General features: G+C 39.5%; 1 protein-coding gene across 3 annotated transcripts; it reads right to left on the reverse strand.

Annotated features, from left to right (window-relative positions):
• Positions 1-1,296: 1,296 nt before the first annotated feature.
• hif1al (hypoxia inducible factor 1 subunit alpha, like) lies at positions 1,297-20,739 on the reverse strand. Of its 3 annotated transcripts, none has more exons than XM_063906189.1 (15): positions 20,620-20,739; positions 12,000-12,190; positions 11,264-11,433; positions 10,753-10,837; positions 10,479-10,594; positions 9,590-9,774; positions 9,298-9,404; positions 8,321-8,468; positions 7,713-7,990; positions 6,949-7,100; positions 6,773-6,862; positions 6,193-6,344; positions 4,148-4,250; positions 3,288-3,411; positions 1,297-2,407 (listed from the first exon to the last, which is right to left on the reverse strand). In XM_063906189.1, exons 1-15 carry the CDS (start codon positions 20,652-20,654, stop codon positions 2,340-2,342), a joined length of 2,004 nt encoding a protein of 667 aa, XP_063762259.1. In that variant the 5' UTR covers positions 20,655-20,739; the 3' UTR covers positions 1,297-2,339. The 3 variants fall into 3 exon arrangements, with proteins under 3 accessions (XP_063762259.1, XP_063762260.1, XP_063762261.1); XM_063906190.1 differs by having other exon boundaries at positions 12,000-12,184; positions 20,620-20,710; XM_063906191.1 differs by lacking the exon at positions 4,148-4,250.
• Between the last annotated feature and the right edge of the window lie 3,937 nt (positions 20,740-24,676).

Raw genomic sequence — 24,676 nt, forward strand, 5'->3', positions numbered from 1 at the left:
AAGTCTGAAGCAGAGGAAACACACAAACCTTTACCAGAATATATGATATGTCATCCACTTAAAGATTCTTCAAAAATGTCCCCACTGTAAGAAGGAGGACTCCCTCCGGTCAGATTCAGTGGAATGTAACTCAGCAGTTCCTAAGTACTGTGAATAAATACATTTTGGTTACTGGTGAATATTTTACGGTATGTTAAATTTTAACTCCACCACAGCTGAGGGAAGTATTGTACTTCAATACTGTGGAGTGGTTAGAAAGCATTACATATTAAGATTATACAAAAGGCTGGAAAATAAATGACTGTTTAAATGTAAATTTAATATTTCCATTTTCATGCCACTTTACTTGGCCCTTACTATATCTCAGAAGCAAAATTAACATGTTTACTGATAACTTTAGCAACTTTGCAGATTCAGGTAATTAAAACAAATGATGACACATTCTGATGTATTATTGTCATCAAACAGTAGTATATAAAGCAAAATAGTTTACTTAGTGTCTTAGTTTCTCCTGATGAACACATGAATGCATTAATAATTATGATCCAATATGATACTAAAATATTCTTAAATGTATCATTCTGCATAAAATGTAAACAAAGGAGTGGAATGGAGGCGTTTCATGCACTACAAGAGAGGGCAAACCCCAAAAAGCAGAAGAGGGCCTCTTTTAGACATTTCATAATAAATGTACATACTTATTATTGCTCCATTTATGTTCCTCGTTCTATAACCCTCCAGACCATGAATTTTTTTTATCTCACAAGCAGAAAATACTTTTCTGTATTTTGATGTTATTCTTTATTATATTTACTATGTAAGGTCTTTTACTAGATGTAAAAGAATTGAAACACTGTCATGTTGCTACAATCTGAGGACTTCCTCCAGTGACCGGGGTGTGACATCAGAAGTGATAACAGGGTGGGCTCACAGTTACAGGGGGCTGATGGGAACAGCTTCACCTTACATTACCAAGGCTCTTGATTGGCTAAACAGCTAATAAGAGAGTGGGTGAAAGGTCACTACTTCAGAATTCACTCAATATAAAGGACCTCTTCATAAATAACAGGGTCAAGCTTTTGTTGAGATGATACAGATCTTTTACCAAAGCCAAAGTAGAAATACAACTGAATACCAATTTAAAAAGTATCAGCATCCAAACATACGTAAAGTAATTGATTTATTTAAAAATACTGCATTTGTGTTTTAGTAAACTCTCAAGCTAAAATCCTTTGTTCATCGTTGCTAAAAACATATGTGATTTCCTGTTTAGAGCTGCACTAACGTGAAGGCAGATCACAAAAATAATACAACTTTAATGAAATATTCTGTTGATTATCTTTACACACAGATCACAACACAGCCTCTGCTTCATCAGCTTTATTCAGTTTAAAATGTTAAAAATAAAAGAAAGCACATTTGATTTGTCACAGAGAACTTTTTGAAAGTTAACAAAAAAGCACATTTTACTTTGGATAAGTATTGATAGTCTGTATTTTATAAAGCAGAGTCGTTTGAGTTTAAATGTAGGGAATAAATGAAGTCACAATATTTCACTGCAACGAAAACACAAGAATATGTGGAGGCACAATGTCATGAAAATAAAATCATACTGAGAAAACGACTAAATACTATGTCTTATTGACATCCTACTGACTGCATAAACAAGTGAGGCTGCAGTTTGTACTTCAAGTCAATCCGATTATAAACTTCAACATTGTAAAAAAGAATCAAATCTAACTGCATTATTTTTTTTAGAGTTTTTTTTAGTCTGACGCCTAGTTTGATGCCTGACGTTAGCCTATAGGGTGCGTTAGATAAAGTAACTCCGCCCACCAGACACAACAGGAAGATTAAAACAAACAAGAAGAGTCATTTATAGACGACTGTCTACAGAGAACATTGATAAACAGAGTGTATAGAAAAGTTTGCCACTGACATGAATGCTGCCACTGATATCGCGTGCTACTTTGTATCTTTAAAAGGAAACACTGAATGGCAGTGAGTTTTTATAAAACTGCTCGTATATTATGGACATTTGCTCCAAGTGAAAGCAGAGCACTATGGGAGTTCCTGCGCATCACCATGAAACTGAAACAGAACAAATGTTAGCAAGTTGAAAGATGCGTTCCTTTAGCTGCACAGAGACACTTTTCCAGATATGTCTCGCTGTTTAACTCGTGTGGGATGATTTACAGAATCTTGTTTAGCACCATCTGCTGTTTTGAAGTTTAGAAGGGATCAATCGATTGGGCAGCGATGGGTTGTAGACTCAAACCGCAGATCTGACCTCCTGCTTCACCCACAAGTCACCTTCCACCTCAGCAGGGTCAGGAACGTCAAGTTATTGGAGAGACAGGAGGAGACAGGTCGGGGGGGCGAGGTGTGAATATGTCCCTCATCAGAACTGGAAGGGGCGGAAAAGACAAAACACGTCATTTATCACAGCCTCTGCGTTATCTTCCAGAAGCTTTTCATTCACAAAGGATTTAGGTGTAATCTCCCTTTATCCCTCTGACACTGACTCTCACCCCCCCACAAACATCATGTGAGCCATGTCCATCCCTCTGAATATATTTTGCACATTTCTGCACAGCCCTCCACTTAAAATAAAATACACTGCAGTTTGTTTTATATTCTTTTGCATTTCTTTTTTATATTTGTAAAATCGTTATATTTTTGACCTTCTCTTACAACATCAAAAACTCCACTCTGATTCTTTAAAGTGTTATTTACACCTGATTATAACATGCCATATGGATTAGAAGTACATTTCAGGAGTCATAAGACCACCCCCAGCTGTGTTCTGGCTCACAGAGATACAATCACGTTCTTAAACCTGTATATTCATTCCCTCTGTTTCATCACCTTCGCTCTCAGTAGCTCGCATTCCTTGCCTGTGTCAGGTTTTGGAGTGAGAACCTGCAGCTACTGGTTGATGGTGACATTTACAAAGATGGCTTCTGGATCTTAGCTCTCAGGGCCACGACAGTCCAGGGGCCAAACACTCAACAAATCAAATCAAATCAAATCCAAATGTATTAAAGCCCCAAATCACAACAAATGCCTCAAAGGGCTGTACAAAGCAAACAAATGCAAAGACAGCAACACAGTTCTACCGTCAGGGTAATACAGATTCTCTTTTGTGCTTCCTGCTTATAATTTAACGTGTATGTGTGTGTGTGTGTGTGTGTGTGTGTGTGTGTGTGTGTGTGTGTGTGTGTGTGTGTGTGTGTGTGTGTGTGTGTGTGTGTGTGTGTGTGTGTGTGTGTGTGTGTTCACCATACCTGCAGTATCACACAGTCCCTGTATGGCTCCCAGAACAGGGTCTCTGTCTGTGAGCAGCTGATTGCGCCCTGCAGGGCCCGGCTGCAGGAAAGAATCTGATTGGTTGATTTCCTCCAGACAGCCCTGGAGATTTTAAGGAATATCAAAATGTGAGAGGAAGCAAAATAGACCCAAGTCAGCACATTTTTGGTATTTGTAATGTCAAACGTCTTTAAAATAAATGAATGTATTTTGGGAAACACATTCTTTAAACTATAAGCCCTATTTTAGAAAAAGTTATCTAATGTTACAGGGAAGTTGAATCTACTCTGAACTATTCAAAGCATGCAGGCATTGATGAGCGCGTGATCTGTGGGATTCCACTGCAAACAGAATGAAAGGGACTACTTCCTCCTGACTGTTCTGCTCTCTGATCTGTACAAAGCTCAGACTCAGAAATGTCTTCCATCATCTCAATTTATCCTCCTGCTGATCCCATCACTGAAAGGTTAGCTAGTTCCAGATACATGTTGAATCATTATTAAATTCAGTGGAATCCTTAAGGTTCCCTTTCTTTCGCTCTCTAAAGCACTTTGTTAACGTCTTTGTGAGAAGCTGCTGCATAAACAGCAGTCCAGCAGTGGCTCAGTCACCTCCTAGGCCCTGCTGTGGTGCCCTTGAGCAAGGCACCGTACACCTCCAATCCCCCCTCCCCATTGCTCCCCGGGTGCTGCACAATAGCTGCCCACTGCTCCTAGTACTAGGATGGGTTAAATGCAGAGGACCAATTTCACTGTGTGCTCTGCTGTGTGCATGTACTGTATGTGACTAATAAAGAGGGTTTCATCCTCCGATTCTATCAACGTTTCCTCTGCCTCACCAGCAGTCTGTGGCTGAGCAGCAGTTCCTCTTCTATGGAGGAAGGATCCACTTTCTGTCTCTTGTCCTGAATCATCAGCAACTCCTCATCTGGGTGACGAGTCCTGAGAGACAGACAGACAGGATAAAGTGGAACATTTGTTGTCTTTTAGAGTTTTTGAGTTGCATTATACACTTTGTAGTAACTGATGTAAGACCTCAACCAAAAGTGCAGCTGAGGATGATCTGTTTCATTGTGTTGGTACAAAGTAACCACCATACAGAGGTTAAACCATTTCACAACTAAGTATTTCCTGTGGTGCCACACAGGATACATTTTCATTATGACGTTTTAAATCAAAAAGAGTATTACCGTTCATTTAACTTTCCACTTGCCAGGCACTGTGAGGACATTTTCTGCCCTCTTTCAGGTGTATATCAGTATGTAGAGTCTCTACTTTAAAGAGTCCTCTCCTGCTGATGTTCAGGTGTATATCAGTATGTAGAGTCTCTACTTTAAAGAGTCCTCTCCTGCTGATGTTCAGGTGTATATCAGTATGTAGTGTCTCTACTTTAAAGAGTCCTCTCCTGCTGATGTTCAGGTGTATATCAGTATGTAGAGTCTCTACTTTAAAGAGTCCTCTCCTGCTGATGTTCAGGTGTATATCAGTATGTAGAGTCTCTACTTTAAAGAGTCCTCTCCTGCTGATGTTCAGGTGTATATCAGTATGTAGAGTCTCTACTTTAAAGAGTCCTCTCCTGCTGATGTTCAGGTGTATATCAGTATGTAGAGTCTCTACTTTAAAGAGTCCTCTCCTGCTGATGTTCAGGTGTATATCAGTATGTATAGTCTCTACTTTAAAGAGTCCTCTCCTGCTGATGTTCAGGTGTATATCAGTATGTAGAGTCTCTACTTTAAAGAGTCCTCTCCTGCTGATGTTCAGGTGTATATCAGTATGTAGAGTCTCTACTTTAAAGAGTCCTCTCCTGCTGATGTTCAGGTGTATATCAGTATGTAGAGTCTCTACTTTAAAGAGTCCTCTCCTGCTGATGTTCAGGTGTATATCAGTATGTAGTGTTTCTACTTCAAAGAGTCCTCTCCTGCTGATGTTCAGGTGTATATCAGTATGTAGTGTCTCTACTTTAAAGAGTTCTCTCCTGCTGATGTTCAGGTGTAAATCAGTATGTAGAGTCTCTACTTTAAAGAGTTCTCTCCTGCTGATGTTCAGGTGTATATCAGTATGTAGTGATTCTACTTCAAAGAGTCCTCTCCTGCTGATGTTCAGGTGTATATCAGTATGTAGTGTTTCTACTTTAAAGAATCCTCTCCTGCTGATGTTCAGGTGTATATCAGTATGTAGAGTCTCTACTTTAAAGAGTCCTCTCCTGCTGGTGTTCAGGTGTATATCAGTATGTAGTGTCTCTACTTTAAAGAGTCCTCTCCTGCTGGTGTTCAGGTGTATATCAGTATGTAGTGTCTCTTCTGGGACATGTCTCCATGCTTTAATGTTCAAAAAGCTCTTTATGTTTCTCATACAGCCTGTGCTGCAGCACCTCTTTTCACCCTCTGTCTGAAACCAGAGGCCAGTCTGCTCTGATCGGTTAGAAGGCCGGCTCTGTTGTGATTGGTCAACTGCTTAGAGATGTCCCGCCCCTTAGTTTATCATGGACAATGAGTTGGAGTGCTAGCCAATGGAAGCGTAAGTGTTACATAGTGATGTCACTATGTTACAGATGTAAACAAAGGAGTGGAATGGAGGCGTTTTCTGCACTACAAGAGAGGGGAAACCCCAAAAAGCAGAAGAGGGCCTCTTTTAGACATTTCATAATAAATGGACATACTTATTATTGCTCCATTTATGTTCCTCGTTCTATAACCCTCCAGGACTTACATTTGTTTATCTCACAAGCACAACTTGCTTCCCTTTTTTGAAGTTGTGTTTCTGCTGCTCTGTTTCATTGTGCAACAAATCAAACCAGAAAGATGGTCAGAAAAGCTTTTCATTCGTATTGAATGAATAAGACAAAAGCACTGTACTGTTTCTTTAGTCAGGTCTGTGTTCCTACCGTTTCCTGCTGGCTGTGTCTGCAGGCTGCACAGAGTGCGCTTTAGAGGAGGAGGAGGGTTTGTCGTCCTCCGGCAGACTGCTGAGGACGCTCAGCTGGAAGTCATCGTCCATAGAGATATACGGAGCCAACATATCCAGATCCATCACCTCCTGCTCACAGAGACAGAGACATTAAGCTGTGCACAAACAGCTGAGACATGTTCAGACAGAAAGTACACTTTCACAGCCTCATTTTGTCTGCACAGAACATAATACATTTATTTAAAAAAAATCATGGTTCAAGCATATATATTCCAAATCATTTTTTTCATCTGTTAACAGTATGCTGGTTAGCTGGAATAGCATATCAGATGTAAAACATCTCAACTAAACTAAACTAATTTCCCCCCACATTTTTGTCCCAACTGTTGAATGTTTGTGTGACAAAAGGTTTCCTGATAGCAAGGATTTGTATAAAAACAAGATTTTAACCTTTTCAAATTAAAAGTCCGAAAATTAAAAGTTCAAAACATAATTCCACTAGAAGTGAAAGGAAAACTGAACTGCTAAAAGAACGTCATTTTTATGTTTGCTCTTACTTCCAGTGTTTCTCCCTCCTGAACATCTCCTGGACAAAGAGCAAAGAGCTTCTCCACCATGCTGGTGTCCGTCACCTCCTCACAGGGGCTCTGAGGGACAGAGGAGAGAGGACAAAGGGAAATCAGACAGATACTAACACTTTCATAGTTTTAAAACATTTCAGGGTGGTATATACCAGCTGAGCCTCAGGTGAGGATGAGGAAGGTAGAGTGATGGGGCTGAAGATGGGTTTGAGCAGCTGAAGCAGCTGGGGGGAGCACAGGTCCTCAGGGTGCTCCGGCACAGAGAACTGACTGCAGGGACTGCAGAACGACAGCTCCACAAAATCTGAGACAGAAAACAGAAAGGGTTGTAGATAAAAACAGAACATCCGAGCTGCCACTGATACATGCTGGTTTGGATGTTGAAGAAGGCACTGAATGGCTCTGAGATTTAATACAACTGCTCATTTTTAATGGACATTTGCTCCAAGTAAAGCAGAGCACCGTGGGAGTGCCTGTGCATCACGATGAAAGATGAGATATATTTAATTTAACTGCCCAGAGACACATTTCTAAATGTGCCTCGCTGTTTAATTTACGTGGGATTATTTACAGTATATGTTTTAGCACCATCTGCTGGTTTGACACTTAAAGAAGTGATAAAGTGTAAGGAAAACATTTGAGATAAAATAAATCCCTAATAAAATAAACTCTAAATCTTTTTGATAATACAGTCACTACTCAGTCAGCACGATGAGCCTTAGGTAAAACATTATTTTTAAAATAATCTATAAGGCTTTCTAATTTAAAAGCAGAAGAAGATACCACATGCTAACGGTTGAACGAATGTATAAAATGCATTGTGGTATTTTACAAGATCATTATCGCTAGTTCCCATTTTGTCCTGGCAGACAAACAGAAGCATGTCACTGGTGCTCAGTGGATATAAAAGTCTCACCTCCTGTCAGCGGGGCGATGAGGTCTTCTGCCTCTGAAGCCTCCTTGAGAAGCTCCTCCTCCACTTTGGAGAAGAGCTCTACGACGGGGCTGGGAATCAAACCCGCGTCCTCAGACTGTGCGTTGCTGATGAGACGCTCACTGTTGGGGTCTGACTGGCTGAAGTCAGAAATCCCAGAATCCTCTGGTGGTAGTGCTGATGAGGGGGGCTCAGCTTCAGGCAGCCGGCCACAGCGGGTCTGCTCCACGGAGAAAGCCACGTCTGGCTGCTCCACACCACTGCAGACAGGAAGAGGAGGCAGAACATGAAGAGTGGATAAAGAGAGAAAATAGTTTCTGAAGACTGATGTAACAGTTACGTAACTCTACACTTCATCCTTTCCCACGTCTTCTGTTACAAACCTAAAATACTGGCTCTGCCCTCGCTCTCTGGGCAGGACCTTGTTTTTACAGTTTTCTTTTTAGACTACAGAGAAAATAAATTGTAGATCAGCAAGCACTATGGAAGTCAATCTCAAATACAAATCCCCCTGGACAGAGAGAACAGTCGTCAGTAAGTAAAACTACCACACCAGCTCCTGATGATGCTGATATGGCTCTGATTCTCACCTGAGTATGAAGTTGAGGCAGACCACGGCCTCGGGCTGGGACGTCTTGCTGCTGTAGAGGACGGTGGCCTGAGTCTCCGCCCACACAAAGCCGCTACCGTTCGCCAGGAAGCGGTAATGTCGGGTGCTCACCTGACCTTTGGACAGCACTACAGCAGAGAGGGACGTAAAGAAGAAGAGGGACGGGGGACAAAACGATGGACACAGAGCAGATTGTAGCGTTAGCATTATTAGCACTGACACAATGATGTTACTGTCTGTGCTGACTCATTCTCAGTCTGCTTTGTGATAAATAAAGATGCTAAACATTTCTGTGGGCTCAAATAACTTTAAATCCTTAAAAGAAAAATAATTAAGAAGCGTAAGTGTTTAAACAAAAGCTAAAATGAAGCAGCTACTGAAAATACAACATTTTATAGACACCATTTCTAATATCTGTTACTACAGTCTCTTTGGTATATTCATCAGATCAAAATTTAAATTCTTATCATGACTTTCAATCGTTTACTCGATTTTTCCGATTACCTGGAATATTAACTAGCTGAGAAAATGCACCCCTCCCCCTCAACTCACAGCACAACAGTCTAGGTTAATAAATCAGATTGCAAGTAAGAGGATAAATATATATTACGGATTTGGCACTGTTTCTTTAGGGATGGTTGCATGGATGTACCAAAGCAGCTAAGGGATACATTTTGTTTTTCAAAAGCACGTCTATGTATTGGTACACCTTTTCTATACTTTTTAAGGTAGTTTTTACAGATAACTATATTAAAGTAAAGTTGAAAAACAACTGAAGCAACACGGTGTGCCTTATAGTCAGTTTTAGTATTGATTTAAGCTGTATTTAGATGTCCACTGTCTTTATTCCTGGAAAAGCATGCACGCACACGCACACACACACACACACACACACACACACACACACACACACACACACACACACACACACACACACACACACACACTGATACTCACGTGTGTGCATGCTCTTGTTGAGGTGATGAGAGTCAAGTGCATGATGAAACTCGTAGGCTGAGCGGCCAATCAGATCTTCAGGTTTGTATCCCACCAACTCTGTCACCCTGGAAACAGGAAGATGGAAGAAAAACAACAGAAGAATTAGAATTAGAAAAGCTAGATTTCTCTCCCTCTCTCCATTCTCTCTCTGTGATGTGATTTTCTTTATTCCCAAAAGGAAAACCTCTGTTCTCTCTTGCCCTGCATCCACAGGGGGGTGAAAGGTCAGGGACGGTACAATTCGTCCTACCTGCCCTCGCAGTGTGTGAAGCGCATGTCCATGCTGTGGCGGGTGAGGAAGGTGCAGGTGTCCAGAGGGAACTCCACGCTGGACGGGTGAGGGATGGGTTCACACAGCAGGGTCATCATTCTGCCTGCAGGGGACGACGTTGAGCCACCGTCCAGCTGACGGAGGTGTCCCGTACAGTGGAGAACCTGCAGGATGGAGGGAAGGTTCAACATGGGGGAGCTGGGAAGAGGATATCCTTTTTTTAGCTTACTTAAATGCACATTCCAACACAATGCTTTATCGATCATTTACTGAAAACTAAACATTTGTTCCTAAAGACAGACAAATCAAAAGTAGCAATGTGAAATGTCAATAAACACATAGTCTGTCTTAAGAATTACTCAGGAAATATCTGATCAAAGTACTGAACTTCTTTATCATATATCTGACTTGCAGATAGTATGGTACTATATACATTGTCAGAATAGGTTCAAGGCATAAAAAAAACCCAAAGATTAAAAATATAAAAATAATGACATATATATATTTAGCAATTAATGCTAGTATCCAAAACCTTTATTAAGCAATTTAAATGAAAACAGCAACGTTAGGCACAAATTACTATATTTAAAAGAGCCCCCTAATTTGTAAATCTTGCCCCAAATGTTCCGGATCAGTGCAGAAGCCTACTAGTTTAATGTATTCTCATCACAGTCTTAAACATTTTCTAGTGCTTCAGAATAAAAAAATTGGGAAAAGCAGATTTCTTTTTCCTCCCTTGTGTGACACATGAAAACAAAGCTCCAGTCTACAGCTTGATGCTTACAGAAGTTTTTTAAATACAGGAAATATAACTTCAGGCATAAGTAAAGCTGGACATGTGTTGCTATAGTTGCAGGTAACACTGAACCTTCCAGGCAGCAGACTTGATGTTGATAGTGCGCCCCCTGTTGGTCAGCGTGGTCTTCATTCTCAGGAAGAAGTTTCTCTCACTCGGCTGCTCTGCCAGTGGTTTCTTACGTAAACCTGAAAGCAGCACTCATTTTAGAATCAAAATCCCAACACATTTTTAAAGTCTTATGGACAAAACAACACCCCACTTCTCTGTGTTAAACAGCTTTTTAATGCAGAGAAAGGTTATATTTAAAAATAAAAGGTGTAGTATGCTTCAATCTAGATGTTACCTGGACGTGTAGTGAGCAGGTCTCTGAGCTCCTCCTGATCACACGGATGAACAAAGTCATAAACACTCTGACCCAGCAGCTCCAGCTGTAAACAGCAAACAACAACAGATCCAGGAATAGATTTACTGGACGGCTCCTCTCTGTTCCATTTACAGTCACACACCAACTCCAATTAAGAAAACAATACAAACACACTGTTATTTTAATAATAGTGTTTTTCTCCTATAGTAAGTGTTTCAATTTCTTACGTTTATTACTGTTTAATTAACTGAAAGCACCGGCGGAGGACTTTAAACAGTCCCTACTTCTTTGTTGCTTAAGTGATGAGTCCTCCCATTAACTGCTGCAGAGTGAGGAGGAACACTGGCTGGTAGGGTGGGGAATGACAGGTGTGAACAGAAAGGTTGATGCTGACTCATCAGTAGTGACACAGCAGCTGAAGCAGGATGTGTTTGCAGTCATTTGTTTTGTTGCGTTTTTTGTTGTAGTGTGAATGCAGGTTGTGATGTACCTGTGTGATGCCGATGTGTGTGCTGACGTTCTCCGTCAGGTAGATCAGGTCCCCCTCCTCCGTCATCACCATGATGAAGCCACCGAGAGCCTGAGGATAGAAAGCATCCATCGGATCTTCCTCCTCCTGCTCCTCCTCTTCTTCAGACTCGTCTCTCCTCCCTGCGGTATCTTTGATGACAGAACAGCCTTGGTTAATATTTTCACTGCTGGTTGGATTATCAACAGGTATGAACACAGCTGTCAGCAGAGCCACAATTCAAAATCCTAATGCATCTATAGTAATACAAATTCTGCTTCGTCATTTTATTATTGATCATTTAATAACTCTGCTCTCACACCTGAGGGAACAGAAAATCACTGAGCCAACTCATACCAGCAGTATAACAAAGTTAAAGGAAATAAAACCCCTAATATTTAACATGCAAAGTGTCAGAGAGCTTGTTCTTAAAATAAGACAGTGCTCACAAAAAAACCCTAAGGTTGGAAACAATGTTATGTTGGCCTGCAGACTATAAATTAGCTGCTAGTGTGGCTAAAACAGCAAATAACAAATACAAACCAAGAGGCAAGAAAGACACACGCTACATGAACAACAGTGTTTGTGCAAACTTAGAAACACCCTGCATTACAAATTATATTCTTATCATTACTAAACTGTCTTTTTTTTTCAAAGGCTAAGAATATGCAACGTTCTGGTTCTGTAAGGTCAGATTACCATCTGAGGTTCTTCTTACCGGGGCGGAGGAGGTGTTGCATCCGCAGGAAGCTGAGTGTGACCCTCATGATGGTCGATTTGTCCAGGTGGGTGCGGACTCGACGGGGGAGTGGCAGAGTGTGGGCGAGGTCGTAAAACACCTCCGTCTCCTGACTGCGCCTGCACCTGGCTGCATCACGAGAGCGCAGCTTCCTCTGATCTGAACTGCTCCTTCAGTTGGGGGAGGGAGAAAATCAATTATAGCACTTTGCAACCTGAGATTCTTAGAGGTCTAACATGCAACAACAAATCTGAGGTTCCTGCTCCAGCAACGTGAACTTTTTCAGCTCAACTGTGTTAAAGAGTCCTCTCCTGCTGATGTTCAGGTGTATATCAGTATGTAGAGTCTCTACTTTAAAGAGTCCTCTCCTGCTGATGTTCAGGTGTATATCAGTATGTAGAGTCTCTACTTTAAAGAGTCCTCTCCTGCTGATGTTCAGGTGTATATCAGTATGTAGTGTCTCTACTTTAAAGAGTCCTCTCCTGCTGATGTTCAGGTGTATATCAGTATGTAGAGTCTCTACTTTAAAGAGTCCTCTCCTGCTGATGTTCAGGTGTATATCAGTATGTAGAGTCTCTACTTTAAAGAGTCCTCTCCTGCTGATGTTCAGGTGTATATCAGTATGTAGCGTCTCTACTTTAAAGAGTCCTCTCCTGCTGATGTTCAGGTGTATATCAGTATGTAGTGTCTCTACTTTAAAGAGTCCTCTCCTGCTGATGTTCAGGTGTATATCAGTATGTAGTGTCTCTACTTTAAAGAGTCCTCTCCTGCTGATGTTCAGGTGTATATCAGTATGTAGCATCTACTTTAAAGAGTCCTCTCCTGCTGATGTTCAGGTGTATATCAGTATGTAGAGTCTCTACTTTAAAGAGTCCTCTCCTGCTGATGTTCAGGTGTATATCAGTATGTAGAGTCTCTACTTTAAAGAGTCCTCTCCTGCTGATGTTCAGGTGTATATCAGTCTGTATCAAAAAATGTGCTGAGCGGACAAAAACAGGGCTTCATTTCTCTTTCATTCACGCACGTTTCGCCACAAAGCAGCCAATATGGGGATAAAGAGAATGTAAAATAGTGAAATCATAATAAGATGAGTAAAAACTCAAAGATAAAAAAAAATGCAAACTGTATAAATATGAACAAAAATAAAAAAGAATATAATGATTATATTGATGCAAATACTGCAGTGGAGCACTAACACAATATAGTTTGATATGTTTAATCATGTTATTGAAGATAATACAAAGAGAAGTATAGAAATATAACAACAAATAGGATGTCAAATATATAATGGAATATTATGGGCATATTGTACTAGTGTTGGGGGTCAAATTGTTTCATGTAATAAGCTGTTCTAAACAAATTATATATACAAACTCTTATCCACACTGAACTCTGCGTTCATGCCTTTCCCACACAGCCATTTTTTAAGTCCACAGCAGATTGATGCTGAAATTAGCAGCTCCATGTTCTGAATTCAAAATCAATGTCAAATGAAATCGAGACTCCAAGAAAAGAAATACTGACTGTAGTGAAGTGAAGTTTGATATTGAACTGCTGCTGCTTCAAACTTCAAACTTCTAGTGGCAGCGACTCCCAGTGTGTTGGTTGATTTGTTGTTTTTTTGCCACTTAAATGTCTTATTTTTCGATTATTTCTATTGTTTGTATAAACCACAATGTCCACCTTTAATTTCGACAGTTTTATAGTTTAGTTTATGTTTGTATTATTTACTGAGAATTTGTATATATTTTTTTATTTTAATTTTTTATGTTTAATTATTTTGTATTCGTATTTCATTCTATGTTTTAAGTATATTTGTAAGTCCTGTATATTGACTGTCAAAATGCTGCTGTGAAAAAACAACAATTTCCCAACTTGGCATAAATAAAGTATCTATCTCTAAATCTACATGCTTACTACTAATCTGCAGATAAAGAAGTTATACAGTGGTTTAAATAAAAGGAAATAACCAGCAATAATAAAGGGACACATTCACTACATCACCACTCAGAGGATGACTCAAATTTAAAGGTCCCCAATTATGCAAAATGCACTTTTTGATGTCTTAAATATATGTCCTTGGTGTGTAAGGAGACTCACAAAGTTTCAGAAAATAAAACACTCTCTCTTTTCCTCCTTACCCACATCTCTAAAAACGGGGGTACAAACGAGCTGATCCAGATTTGCTTCGGTTATGACGTCATAACCAAAATGTGGGCTGGCTTTACATTGAACTCCTGGCAACACCCCCCCCACCGTGACATGTCCCAACCTATCGTCCCCCATACAATCGTAAAGCTGAATCCCCACCCAGCTGTGTGTGTGTGTGTGTATGTGTGTTCAGCAGGATGTCTGCAGGAGGGACTTAGAGTAAAGTTGTTATATTTATAATCAGAGTTGGGTGTAACGCGTTACAAAAGTAACGGAGTTACAGCAATGTATTACTTTTAGCTGTAACGCAGTAATATAACGCATTACTTTTGAAATGTGGGTAATATAATACCCGTTACAATTCTCAGTAATGCAGTTACAGCACATTTGAACCCGACATGATTGTGGTGTTTTGTTTTTAAGGGTTCACAAACATCACGAGACATTCTGACACCAGAGAAATAATTGTGCAGGTAGAATAGTAACTCAGTAAGCCTGTTTACTATTGGTTAAGAGGGCTGCAGAAACAGATTCACAATGCAGAGCTGCAGGCTCACAATGCAGAGCTGCAGCCTCACAATGCAGAGCTGCAGGCTCACAGTGCAGAGCTGCAGGCTCAGAGAAAAGAAAAGAAAGAGACAGGAGTGAGCGCAGGCCCAAGCAACAGAAGGTCACTTTCTCTGGGTCTGCTGGTTGAACCCAGGGAAGTTCAGAGACTTGTGGCAGAGTGTTGAAGATCTGCAGCCTCTGTCCTCTGTGGAATCGCCGGCTTTTAGAAAGCTTGTCAGCCAAATCCCCGTTAACACACCAATGATAAGGTGAGCTAACGTTGAATAGAGACTCGTTCATATACAGCAGGTTACAGGGCCGTGCAGAGGCTCCACTAACATGTTATTAATAACACACAGAGACGTCATGTTACCGGTATCACATATTATTTAGCACACTTAAAAAGAGAGTACGTTAATTTCCGCATACTGCCATAGATAACTTTAATTAATGAGCTGCAATAAACTACATTTGAGCATTTAAAGCCATATTTTTGCAGTTATTTTGGTCAAAGTAACTCAAAGTAACGCAAAAGTAGTGTAACGCATTACAGTTCAGAGACAGTAATAATGTAATGTAACTTATTACTTTAAAAAGACAGTAATAAGTAATATGTACTGTATTACATATTGGAAGTAACTTGCCCATCACTGTTTGTAATACATATAATGTCTCTGTTCTAGTGGTAACACTGAGAAAGAACAAGCTATGTGCTGTATCAGAAACAATGTGCCACGTGTTCTGTAAGTATTATTGTCTGTGTTTATATTAGCAAGCATGCTAACACTCAGAGCTAACGCTGTACTGTAGACTGTGTGTAATATAAAGGTCCTGTCCTTGTGGTAAACCGAGAGAAAGAAACGTTTGAGCTCCATACTGTTTCAGAAATAATGCTGGATGTGGTTTGGAACATAATATGGCGTTTAATCACAGCAGCGTTTAGCTGAGTTTCTCCCGGTAGAAAACTCTTCAGAGGAGAGATCATGACGCTCCAAAGGGGCGTGGCCAGCAGCAGCTCTAAAGGGGCGTGGCCAGCAGTAGCTAGTTCATTTAAAGCTACAGTCACAGAATCAGCGCTTCAGGAACAGGGCTGAAATAGAGGGGGATGATGCCCATCATGCCTGCAGCATATCTTCATACCTCAATTAAAAAGTATTTTCTATATGTGTGATGACAGGAGACAAACCCACATTAAAGTCATGCAAAGCAATTTCAAAAATCGCAGCTCACAGGAGGCTGGCAGCAAATCGGAATTTTAAAACGGTAGCTCTGTCACTTTATAAAAGCTTTTCCCATGATCCAATAGACTTTGTTCTAATGTTGGCCTCACTGCAACTGGAATTAGTTAATCATTTCATAACTGCAGACAATAACATAGATTTTTTCTAGGAGAGGTTTTACTGCACTCTACCACTACTGTTAATTATTCTACTACAGTTCTACAGTTATAAACTACATTACCACAAAACATACTACTGTTGCTGCTACCTCCGGTACTATTACCTGAGATAAGTGAGGAGCTTTATTTATTTCATTGAACTGAGGGTCGACCAATGAAGGATCACAGCATCCATCTGTGATGTCATCGCCCACTGACCCCGACACAATTTAAAGAGATGGGGAGATGGATGAATCTGTACAGAGGTGCAGCGAGAGTACAAAGAGAGCTGAATATTTATTACAAAATCAATCCTGAAGTAGCACTGCTTCCTTAACAACCGTATCCATCGCCATGTTTCACATCGTCATACGTTCAGTAAAGATGGCCCAGTCCTGCTGACTGTATATTTGAACTATTTTTCTTTATTAGATATTGATAAAATATTAAATATGCATAGAATCAACTGCTGTAGATCGTCAATTTTGCTGCCAAAATCCACAGTTGCTAGTAAGGAATGAGAAACCTGCTCATATGGCAAGTCAAAATAAATGTGTTGGTTCCTTTTGTCTGTAGAGAGCAGCAGGACTCAAATAAATGAGTAAATATCACAAAATGTTTAAAAATCACAATATCATCATATTAAATATAAAATATTGTTATAATATGTTTGGTGATTACTACCCACAGCTTGTTCCCAGCACGCACCACATACTGGAAACTGAACATTATGTAAAAAAACACAAACTTTCCTTTTGAATGGCTTTATCTGTACAAAAACAAACCAGTACTACCACTGGTAATAGTGCAGCTGCTAATAATAACTCTAATAATAATAAATAATAATCTCTCTCTCTGTCTCTCTCTCTCTCTCTCTCTCTCTCTCTCAGCACAAGGAGCTAGCAGGGAGGAGCTACAGAGAACACAGTGTACAGTGAGTGAGCACTGATTCTTGGCCACCATTTCTTATTGCACAATCTGTGTGTGTGTGTGTGTGTGTGTGTGTGTGTGTGTGTGTGTGTGTGTGTGTGTGTGTGTGTGTGTGTGTGTGTGTGTGTGTGTGTGTGTGTGTGTTTAAGACATTTGAAAGCACTGGATGTACACTGGAGAACAACATGTGGTTACTGAAGCCGAGTAGCTGTTTGTTAAAAAACAAGTCCTGCTCAAGTGTGTACAAGGGTAGAACACACCCACACTGCAGGCCAAAATACAAAAACCGACATACAATGTTTTCTGTACAGTAGGTGTGTTTGAACGGCATGCATTGACAGAGAACATGATGTCCTCGTGCACACACACCTGTCCTTATGCATATTAAACTGGAATGACACAATAAGCTGAGCCCTGTTTGCGTTGGTACATCCTGTTCCCCAACAAAAAGAGTGAGGAAATGCAGGCCGCTTTTTGTAAACTCAGAGTGTGTGACGGCATTCTGCACACAAACACACACCCACACAACCACATATGACCTCCACTGGTATTCCCACTGGCGCTGGCTTTTGGACTACAATGAAGCCAATATACTTTGGACTGAGTGAGCAAACAGACATATGTTGATATTCTCAGTGTCCTTGTGCATAAAGGGATGTTACAATTCTAATGCCTGTGTGATGTCTATGTCAAATATAATAACCCCCGCTATACTAAATGATAAACAATCAATGGTTGTGTTTCAGTTCAGTTTGTGTCTGCCTAATTATGGGACAGAAACTCAAATTAAGTTGAGAGATATTTCATTTGTCCTTCAAGTTCACTATGTCCTAGTGTGTGATGTACACAGCCTGGCACATAAGAGGAAGTCTTACAGACAGGAGACTAAATAATCATCCACATTTGGACGGAATCCAAACCACTATTTAGTTTCATGTTGGCACAGGACTGGGTACATCCATGCAGTTAATATGCAAAACAGGTTCAGACTGGTCGGAGCTATCCACACTGATTCAAATCTGTGCTGAATAAGTCTGTCAGTGAGGGAAACAGCAGTTTAACCCACTTCAGTTCATTCACAAACAGTTACAAACACAAGTCAAAAATAAAATATACTAACTCACAGACAGATGTAGATTTAAGGGCTTAGTATTAATGACTCTGGTTTAGCATCTCAATAGCAAGGGCTATGTTCACAAATGTCTAGGTTGCTCTAGAAGCACTTCCTGAACACATTAAACAAACTGAACCAGGCAGCAGAAAGTAGGAGCTGTTTTCACTCGATTTTGGAACTTTAAACTGAAGATTTCCACTTTATTTTGACAAAAAAGAGGAAGAGATTAAAGCCTGTTTTAATTATCGAGTGGTCAACCAAAGGTTTGGCATTAAGTCAACACAATTTATTTTGCCAACATAAGTTTTCTACAACATAAGAAAAAGTAAGTTGAGAAGTGTTGATTTTATGTTCATTTATTAATAGACTTATAATTTCAGCCCTATAAACAGTTGTTGTGACAGTTAGAAATTATGATTCAGCAGCCTCATCTTTACAAGAGATGCAAACAAATGGAAACTTAAGCTTTCCCTGTATTGTAAACACATGCGACCTGAAGAAACACCACCATGCTTCAGGGGTCAGCTAAGGATACATCTTTGCAGGCGTTCCACCCACATGCCTGTCAAGAAGAAGCATTACAGCTGTTCAGATTCGGTGTTCTAACACTGAATCTATACTGTAAATCAACATAAAGACAACTGTAGCACTAACTGTATATCTTATTAACTACAAACTTTAGACTTCCTACTTTAAAACTGTGTCCTCTCTGCCATCATGGGCCAAACATGGCCTTAGGTAGAGGATGACTTGTTGAGAGGCAGGTTTACAAAAGACAAGAACGAACATGTCCTTACTTTGTGTATGTGGCGCTAGAATAGGATTAGGATTACTTTATGATAACAAAGGTTTTAAGGACTTTGAGAGCTCAGAGGAAATAATATTCTCACTCTATTGTAAATTGTCAAGAGCATCAGGATTCCTTTTTTTTTTACTTGCCAATTTGGAATACATATTAAAACACAACATCACAAAAAACAACAACACATGAACTCACAGCAGCTATCTACATATGTCTGCAGGACATGATTAAAAAAAGTACAATATAAATATAAGAGCATTAGATCACTTCTGTGGACCAAATAATAAGAACACAGGACACTAAACACATATTAAACACAGATAATGCAAGAAGGTTAAAGTCATATCACAACTGATCCTATAATGATTGTAGCTCAACAGTAAGAACCACAAACAAACCACCGGTTTATTCAGTATCACGAGAAAAAGGAACATCTTTTACTAATGTGAACATTGAAATACCAGAATGAAAAGTATTCTGCATTTTAATGGTACCACAAAAGTATTAGAATCAAAATACATTTCAAGTACCAAAAGTTCAAGTACATCTATGCAGAACAGCCCATTTTAAAATAATATTTCTTATATTATTCACTAACTATTGATGCATTATCCTGTTCATCACTTTAATGTGATAGATCTTATTGCTTTATGTATCAATAAAATATAGTATTTGGTGTGGTGTAAAAGTATAAAGTAGCACACAATGTTAACTAAAAGTAGAATACCTTAACTTAAATGTATAAGGTACATGAAGTAGGAAGCAAGTGGTGTAAAGTAACTAAGTACATTTACTGAAGTACTGTATTTAAGTACAATTTTGAGAGACTTAAAACTTGACTATTTAAATGTTATGCTACTGTGTACTTCTACTCCACTACAATTAAGGATAAATGTTGTACTTTTTCTCCACTACATGTATTTAATCCCTTTAGTTTCTTTACAGATCTGGATTAATGATGGTAAATATGATCAGCCCTTAAATCAGACTTTAGTTCACCTGGAGTAAATTCAGCAGCTACCCTGCAGTATACAAAGCCATTCAAACTAGCTGCACCTTTACCAGCTCTGAGAACACTTTAATGATCAATCATTATAAAACATATCAGAGATATTATTCTGAAATGGACCAATCAAACAATGACTACTTTTACTGTCTCTACTTTAAGTACATTTAGATGAGAGTACTTTCTACTTTTACTGGAGGAACATTTAGAATGCAGGACTTTTACTGTGACAGAGTATTCCTACACTCTGGTACTCAAAATCAGTGTTTAGTGCAGTAATTGCAGATCTCACAGACATGTGTCTGAGCACATGAATCCATCATTAAGATACTTATTGTGACGTGAATACTTCCATAATGCCTCTGTTATCATAATGCTCAGCCTGAACTATGGTCGCTGTTTTTGTTAATGGCTGTCTGAGGCTGGGAAAGTTACAGTTAACACACACAGCACGACACACACACACACACACACACACACACACACACACACACACTCGCACACTCGCACACTCGCACACTCGCACACTCGCACACTCGCACACACGCACACACGCACACACGCACACACACACACACACACACACACACACACACACACACACACACACACACACACACACACTGCTCGGTGTTAAACACACTAACGTGTGTCAGTCAGCGGTCCTACCGTTTGACCGGGCCGCTGTCCTCTCTGTCCTCCATGTCTGCTGGGAGCTCTGTTTCTGTTTGTCCACATGCAACACAACACAACACCCAACTGAGTCAAGCTGGACCTACAGCTGTCAGAAGACGCTGTTTCCGGTCATACTACAAAATAAAGGTCTGACTCACATCAAAGGCGTAAGTAGATCGATCAATATTCATTGTATTGTCTTTACCAGTAATGTTAAGTAACTAAGTATATTTACTCAAGTACTGTACTTAAGTACGTTTTTGAGGTGTTTTACTTAACCTGACAAAAACGGTCCGTAATACATTTCTATGTGTTCTGCATTACTGTAGTTACTTTAAGTGCATTTTGATGCTAATACTGTTGTACTTTTCCCTAAGTAACCTTTTGAATACAGCAATTTTACTTTAACAGAGTATAATAAACTCTGGTACTTTACTTTCTTTCAAAATCCTAGTACTTCTTCCACCTCTGGTCTTTACATGTATTCAAAGACGTGCCTTAGCTTTTTGGCAGTTTCAGAAAAAAACTTATTTAATTCAAGTATCGTAATTGAGTGTTGTTTCAAGGTACTTGCTAAGTTAATGCTACTTTCTACTTTTCTCAAATCAGAGGCCATCATTACTCCACCATAGCACTTTCGATTCAGAACAAAATAGATAAAGATCCATTCGGATCAAAAATACAAACTATAAATCAACAATTGCATTATCATTTGGACTATAAAATGACCAACTTTTAATAAACAATACGTTTAAACTTTACCACCTGCAAGCAACATAACGGTGATACATCAATAATTGTAATCCATTATTACAGAAGATTAGATTCAGTAATAGGCCTTCTGCATAATGATCACTTACTTTTAGTACAAATTAATACATATAGATATTAGTGTTTTATATATATATATAGATATATATATACTGTATGTTGCTAAACCATTTGTAATTTGATTTCGAATGCAGGATTTTTATTTAATAGAGTATGTTGTAGGCCTAGGATCTACTTTTTCTAAAATCTGAATATTTGTCAGAGCTCAGTTTCATTGAGTGAAACTTAAATAAAGTAGACAGTGTACCATCAGATCACATATTGTGTTTTCATATATGAAACAGCTTTTATTTCTAAATATATTTTAGTTTCCGGTTTTAGTGACGTATCAAGCCCTCACCGCACTGCCATGCATTCTGCACGCCCGAGTCACGTCGACAGTCTTCGTGTTTCTCGGCTGACGCTCGGCTCTTTAGTTGTTCCTCCTGCAGAGGATTGGAGGAGACGTGAGGCTGCCAGTCTCTGCAGTGCCCTCTACAGACCACCAGGGGGAGGTGAAAATTCAGTCTGAGTACTTTTCAGAATAAAGTTGCTCAACATTTGCACACATTACATTAGTCATTTTTCAGTTTTGTTCATGACTACCTTTATTCCTAGGAATAAAAATTTGATAAAAGCAATGCACACACTGAATCAATTGAAACCAATAGAAAAGGAATTGTATTTTTTTATGTTTGGGGAACACATTCGGTGGTGAATATAAAAAAATAGATGTAGACTAATGTAGCTACAAGCACAAATGTTAGGTAGAATATAATATTCAATTCAGTTAGGGTACATTGTTCACCATTTTCTTGCTCTTCCTGCCGATTGAAAAGTTTGTATCTCCAAAACTGTGGATTCAACAAAAACGTTTTCATTTTCAGATTCATGGTTTTACTGAGAAATGTACGGAAGTATTGCTGCCACACACACACACACACACACACACACACACACACACACACACACACACACACACACACACACACACACACACACACACACACACACACACACACACACACACAAAGGCTCAGTATCACGTAATTACGTGATTACGTATATGATAATATTATATTGTGATATTGTATCACAGGCCCTTTATGATGCTTATACTGAGCTTCATTTGTATATGCACAGCGTCATTATCTATATTTTATCTTGGTTGTTACAACAATTTGCAAGCATTGCCTGCTAGTTAGCTGGTGCGATTTCGCCAGCTGTGAAGGTAAGAGTTCGGTAATGAATCGTTAGTTACTTTTATATTAATGATGTTGGGTAACTAACAAGCAGGATTTGGATTGATTATCGGGGGGGGGGGGGGGTTGTCACCTCTCTAAATGCAACACTGACTTTAACAAATATGCAATAATGCAATAACAGCTGACAAACTGCTTAGGTGTGTTTTCTTTAATATTTACCAGGAGCTGAACTCATTCACGTATGATTATGTGGATAATAATGACAATAAGAATAATATGATAATAATAATAATAATAATCACACCACCACCCCTATTGACCTATAGGAGTCAGGGCAGAGGAGCAGAGAGAGTGAGAGGGGAGAGAGCTCTACTGGACAGGTGAGTCGCAGGAGAGTCATTTGTGATGCAGACAGTCTTTGAATTTTATGGGGGGACTTCCTTCTGGAATATCAGCTGTGTTTCTAACTTAACACATGCACACAGTGAAACAAGAGCTGAGCACATTCACATATGATATCTTCAGTGGATAATAATAGTAATAATAATGATACATTATGGTAATAATAATCACTCCACCACCCCTATTGACCTGTAGGAGTCAGGGCAGAGGAGCAAAGAGAGTGAGTGGGGAGAATCCTCTACTGGAAAGGTGAGTCTAAAGGATTTCACAGGATAGTCATTTGTGATGCAGACAGTCTTGGAATTTTATGGAACTCGATATGAATATGAAATACGAAACATTTCAGTCCAGGTGCACCATATAAGACTTATTTAACTTGAGCTTTTATTTAGGAGAGTAATGATTGGAAAGTGGAGATAGCCAAGAGAGAGATATATAAGCCAAATTAGCCTGGCCCAAATATTTTCAAGAGTAGCTACCATAATATGACTGTAAGTTAAGTAATCAAGTAATATTATTCAGGACTTGAAATTACAAACATTTTAGTCACATATGTGCCCAAATGTAATCTGTGCGTCTTCAGAATATTTGGGAGTAAACAATTATTGTGTTGTGAGCGAAAGTCATGGCATTAGCCTCTTTGTTGATCAGTTATTAATTCAATTCATTGTGTTATTAATTCAATTCGTAAGGGATAACGGCCGTCGAGGTGTACATTACACAAAGTTAATGGACGCAGCGGGGCAAAGAACTCCACGACGCCTCCACTAAGTCCATGCGTAACAACCTGATGATTTATTGATTTGTAGCCTAGTGCTGTCGTTATAGAAAGTAGTTTGTAGTTAATTTAGTTGTCATGGTTACCTTGTTTGTTTATACCGGCCCGCAAAGACACGTAGCTGGTGACGCTGTATTCGCGTCCCTTGGCATTGTTTTTGTACGTACGTTTTTAATTTGTTAAAAGCAAATATATACGATCAATACCAAACATGATAGTAAAACGATTAGCTAGACGCTGATCAACCGTTAGACTATCGATACTGGTTGTTAATGGTAACCATTCATAAAAGCATTGAAATGGAACGGTGATTTAACTTTTCTAGTGGGACTTTAAGGTGTCCAGGTTATACAGAATTAATGTACACCCCATTAGCCAATCAGAAAAGAGTATTCCATCGAAGAGGGAGATAAATTGTTTTAATTTATCTTGAAGGGTCAGGCAGAAGGAGATGCAGTGGGAGAAAAAGATCAACAGGCAAGGCCAAGGCAGGGAGAGCAAGGGGATCCAGAGATGGATCAAGAGCCAGAGGAAGATCAAGATATTACAGAGAGAGAAAGAGAGCAAACAGACCAAGAGAGGGAAATTGATGAAGCAGCTGCAGCATCTCACTCCACTACAGGATTTGATTTAGGTGACAAAGACACAGGGCGCCGACAGGTAAAGCTGAAGAGCTACCCACAAGATAGTTTTGGTACGCAGAAGCGAGCATTTCACCACAGCTGGTTTGAAAAGCACAACTGGTTAGAATATTCAGTCGATCACAATACAGCTTTCTGCTTCCCAGAGTGTTTGGCAAAAACATCAAACATGATAGTTTGGTCAGTAGTGGTTGCAAGAACTGGAAGAAAGCTTT

This window comes from Eleginops maclovinus, chromosome 18, assembly GCF_036324505.1.
Source record: "Eleginops maclovinus isolate JMC-PN-2008 ecotype Puerto Natales chromosome 18, JC_Emac_rtc_rv5, whole genome shotgun sequence".
NCBI lineage: Eukaryota > Metazoa > Chordata > Actinopteri > Perciformes > Eleginopidae > Eleginops > Eleginops maclovinus.

Excerpts from the sequence above, each read along its gene's own strand:
- hif1al (XM_063906189.1), bottom strand. The coding sequence starts at position 20,654 with ATGGAGGACAGAGAGGACAGCGGCCCGGTCAAACG. Across the intron at positions 9,775-10,478 it reads TCAAGTCTGCTGCCTGGAAG|GTTCTCCACTGTACGGGACA; the intron begins GTTCAGTGTTAC and ends TCCATCCTGCAG. Across the intron at positions 3,412-4,147 it reads TGCTCAGCCACAGACTGCTG|GGCTGTCTGGAGGAAATCAA; the intron begins GTGAGGCAGAGG and ends TAAAATCTCCAG.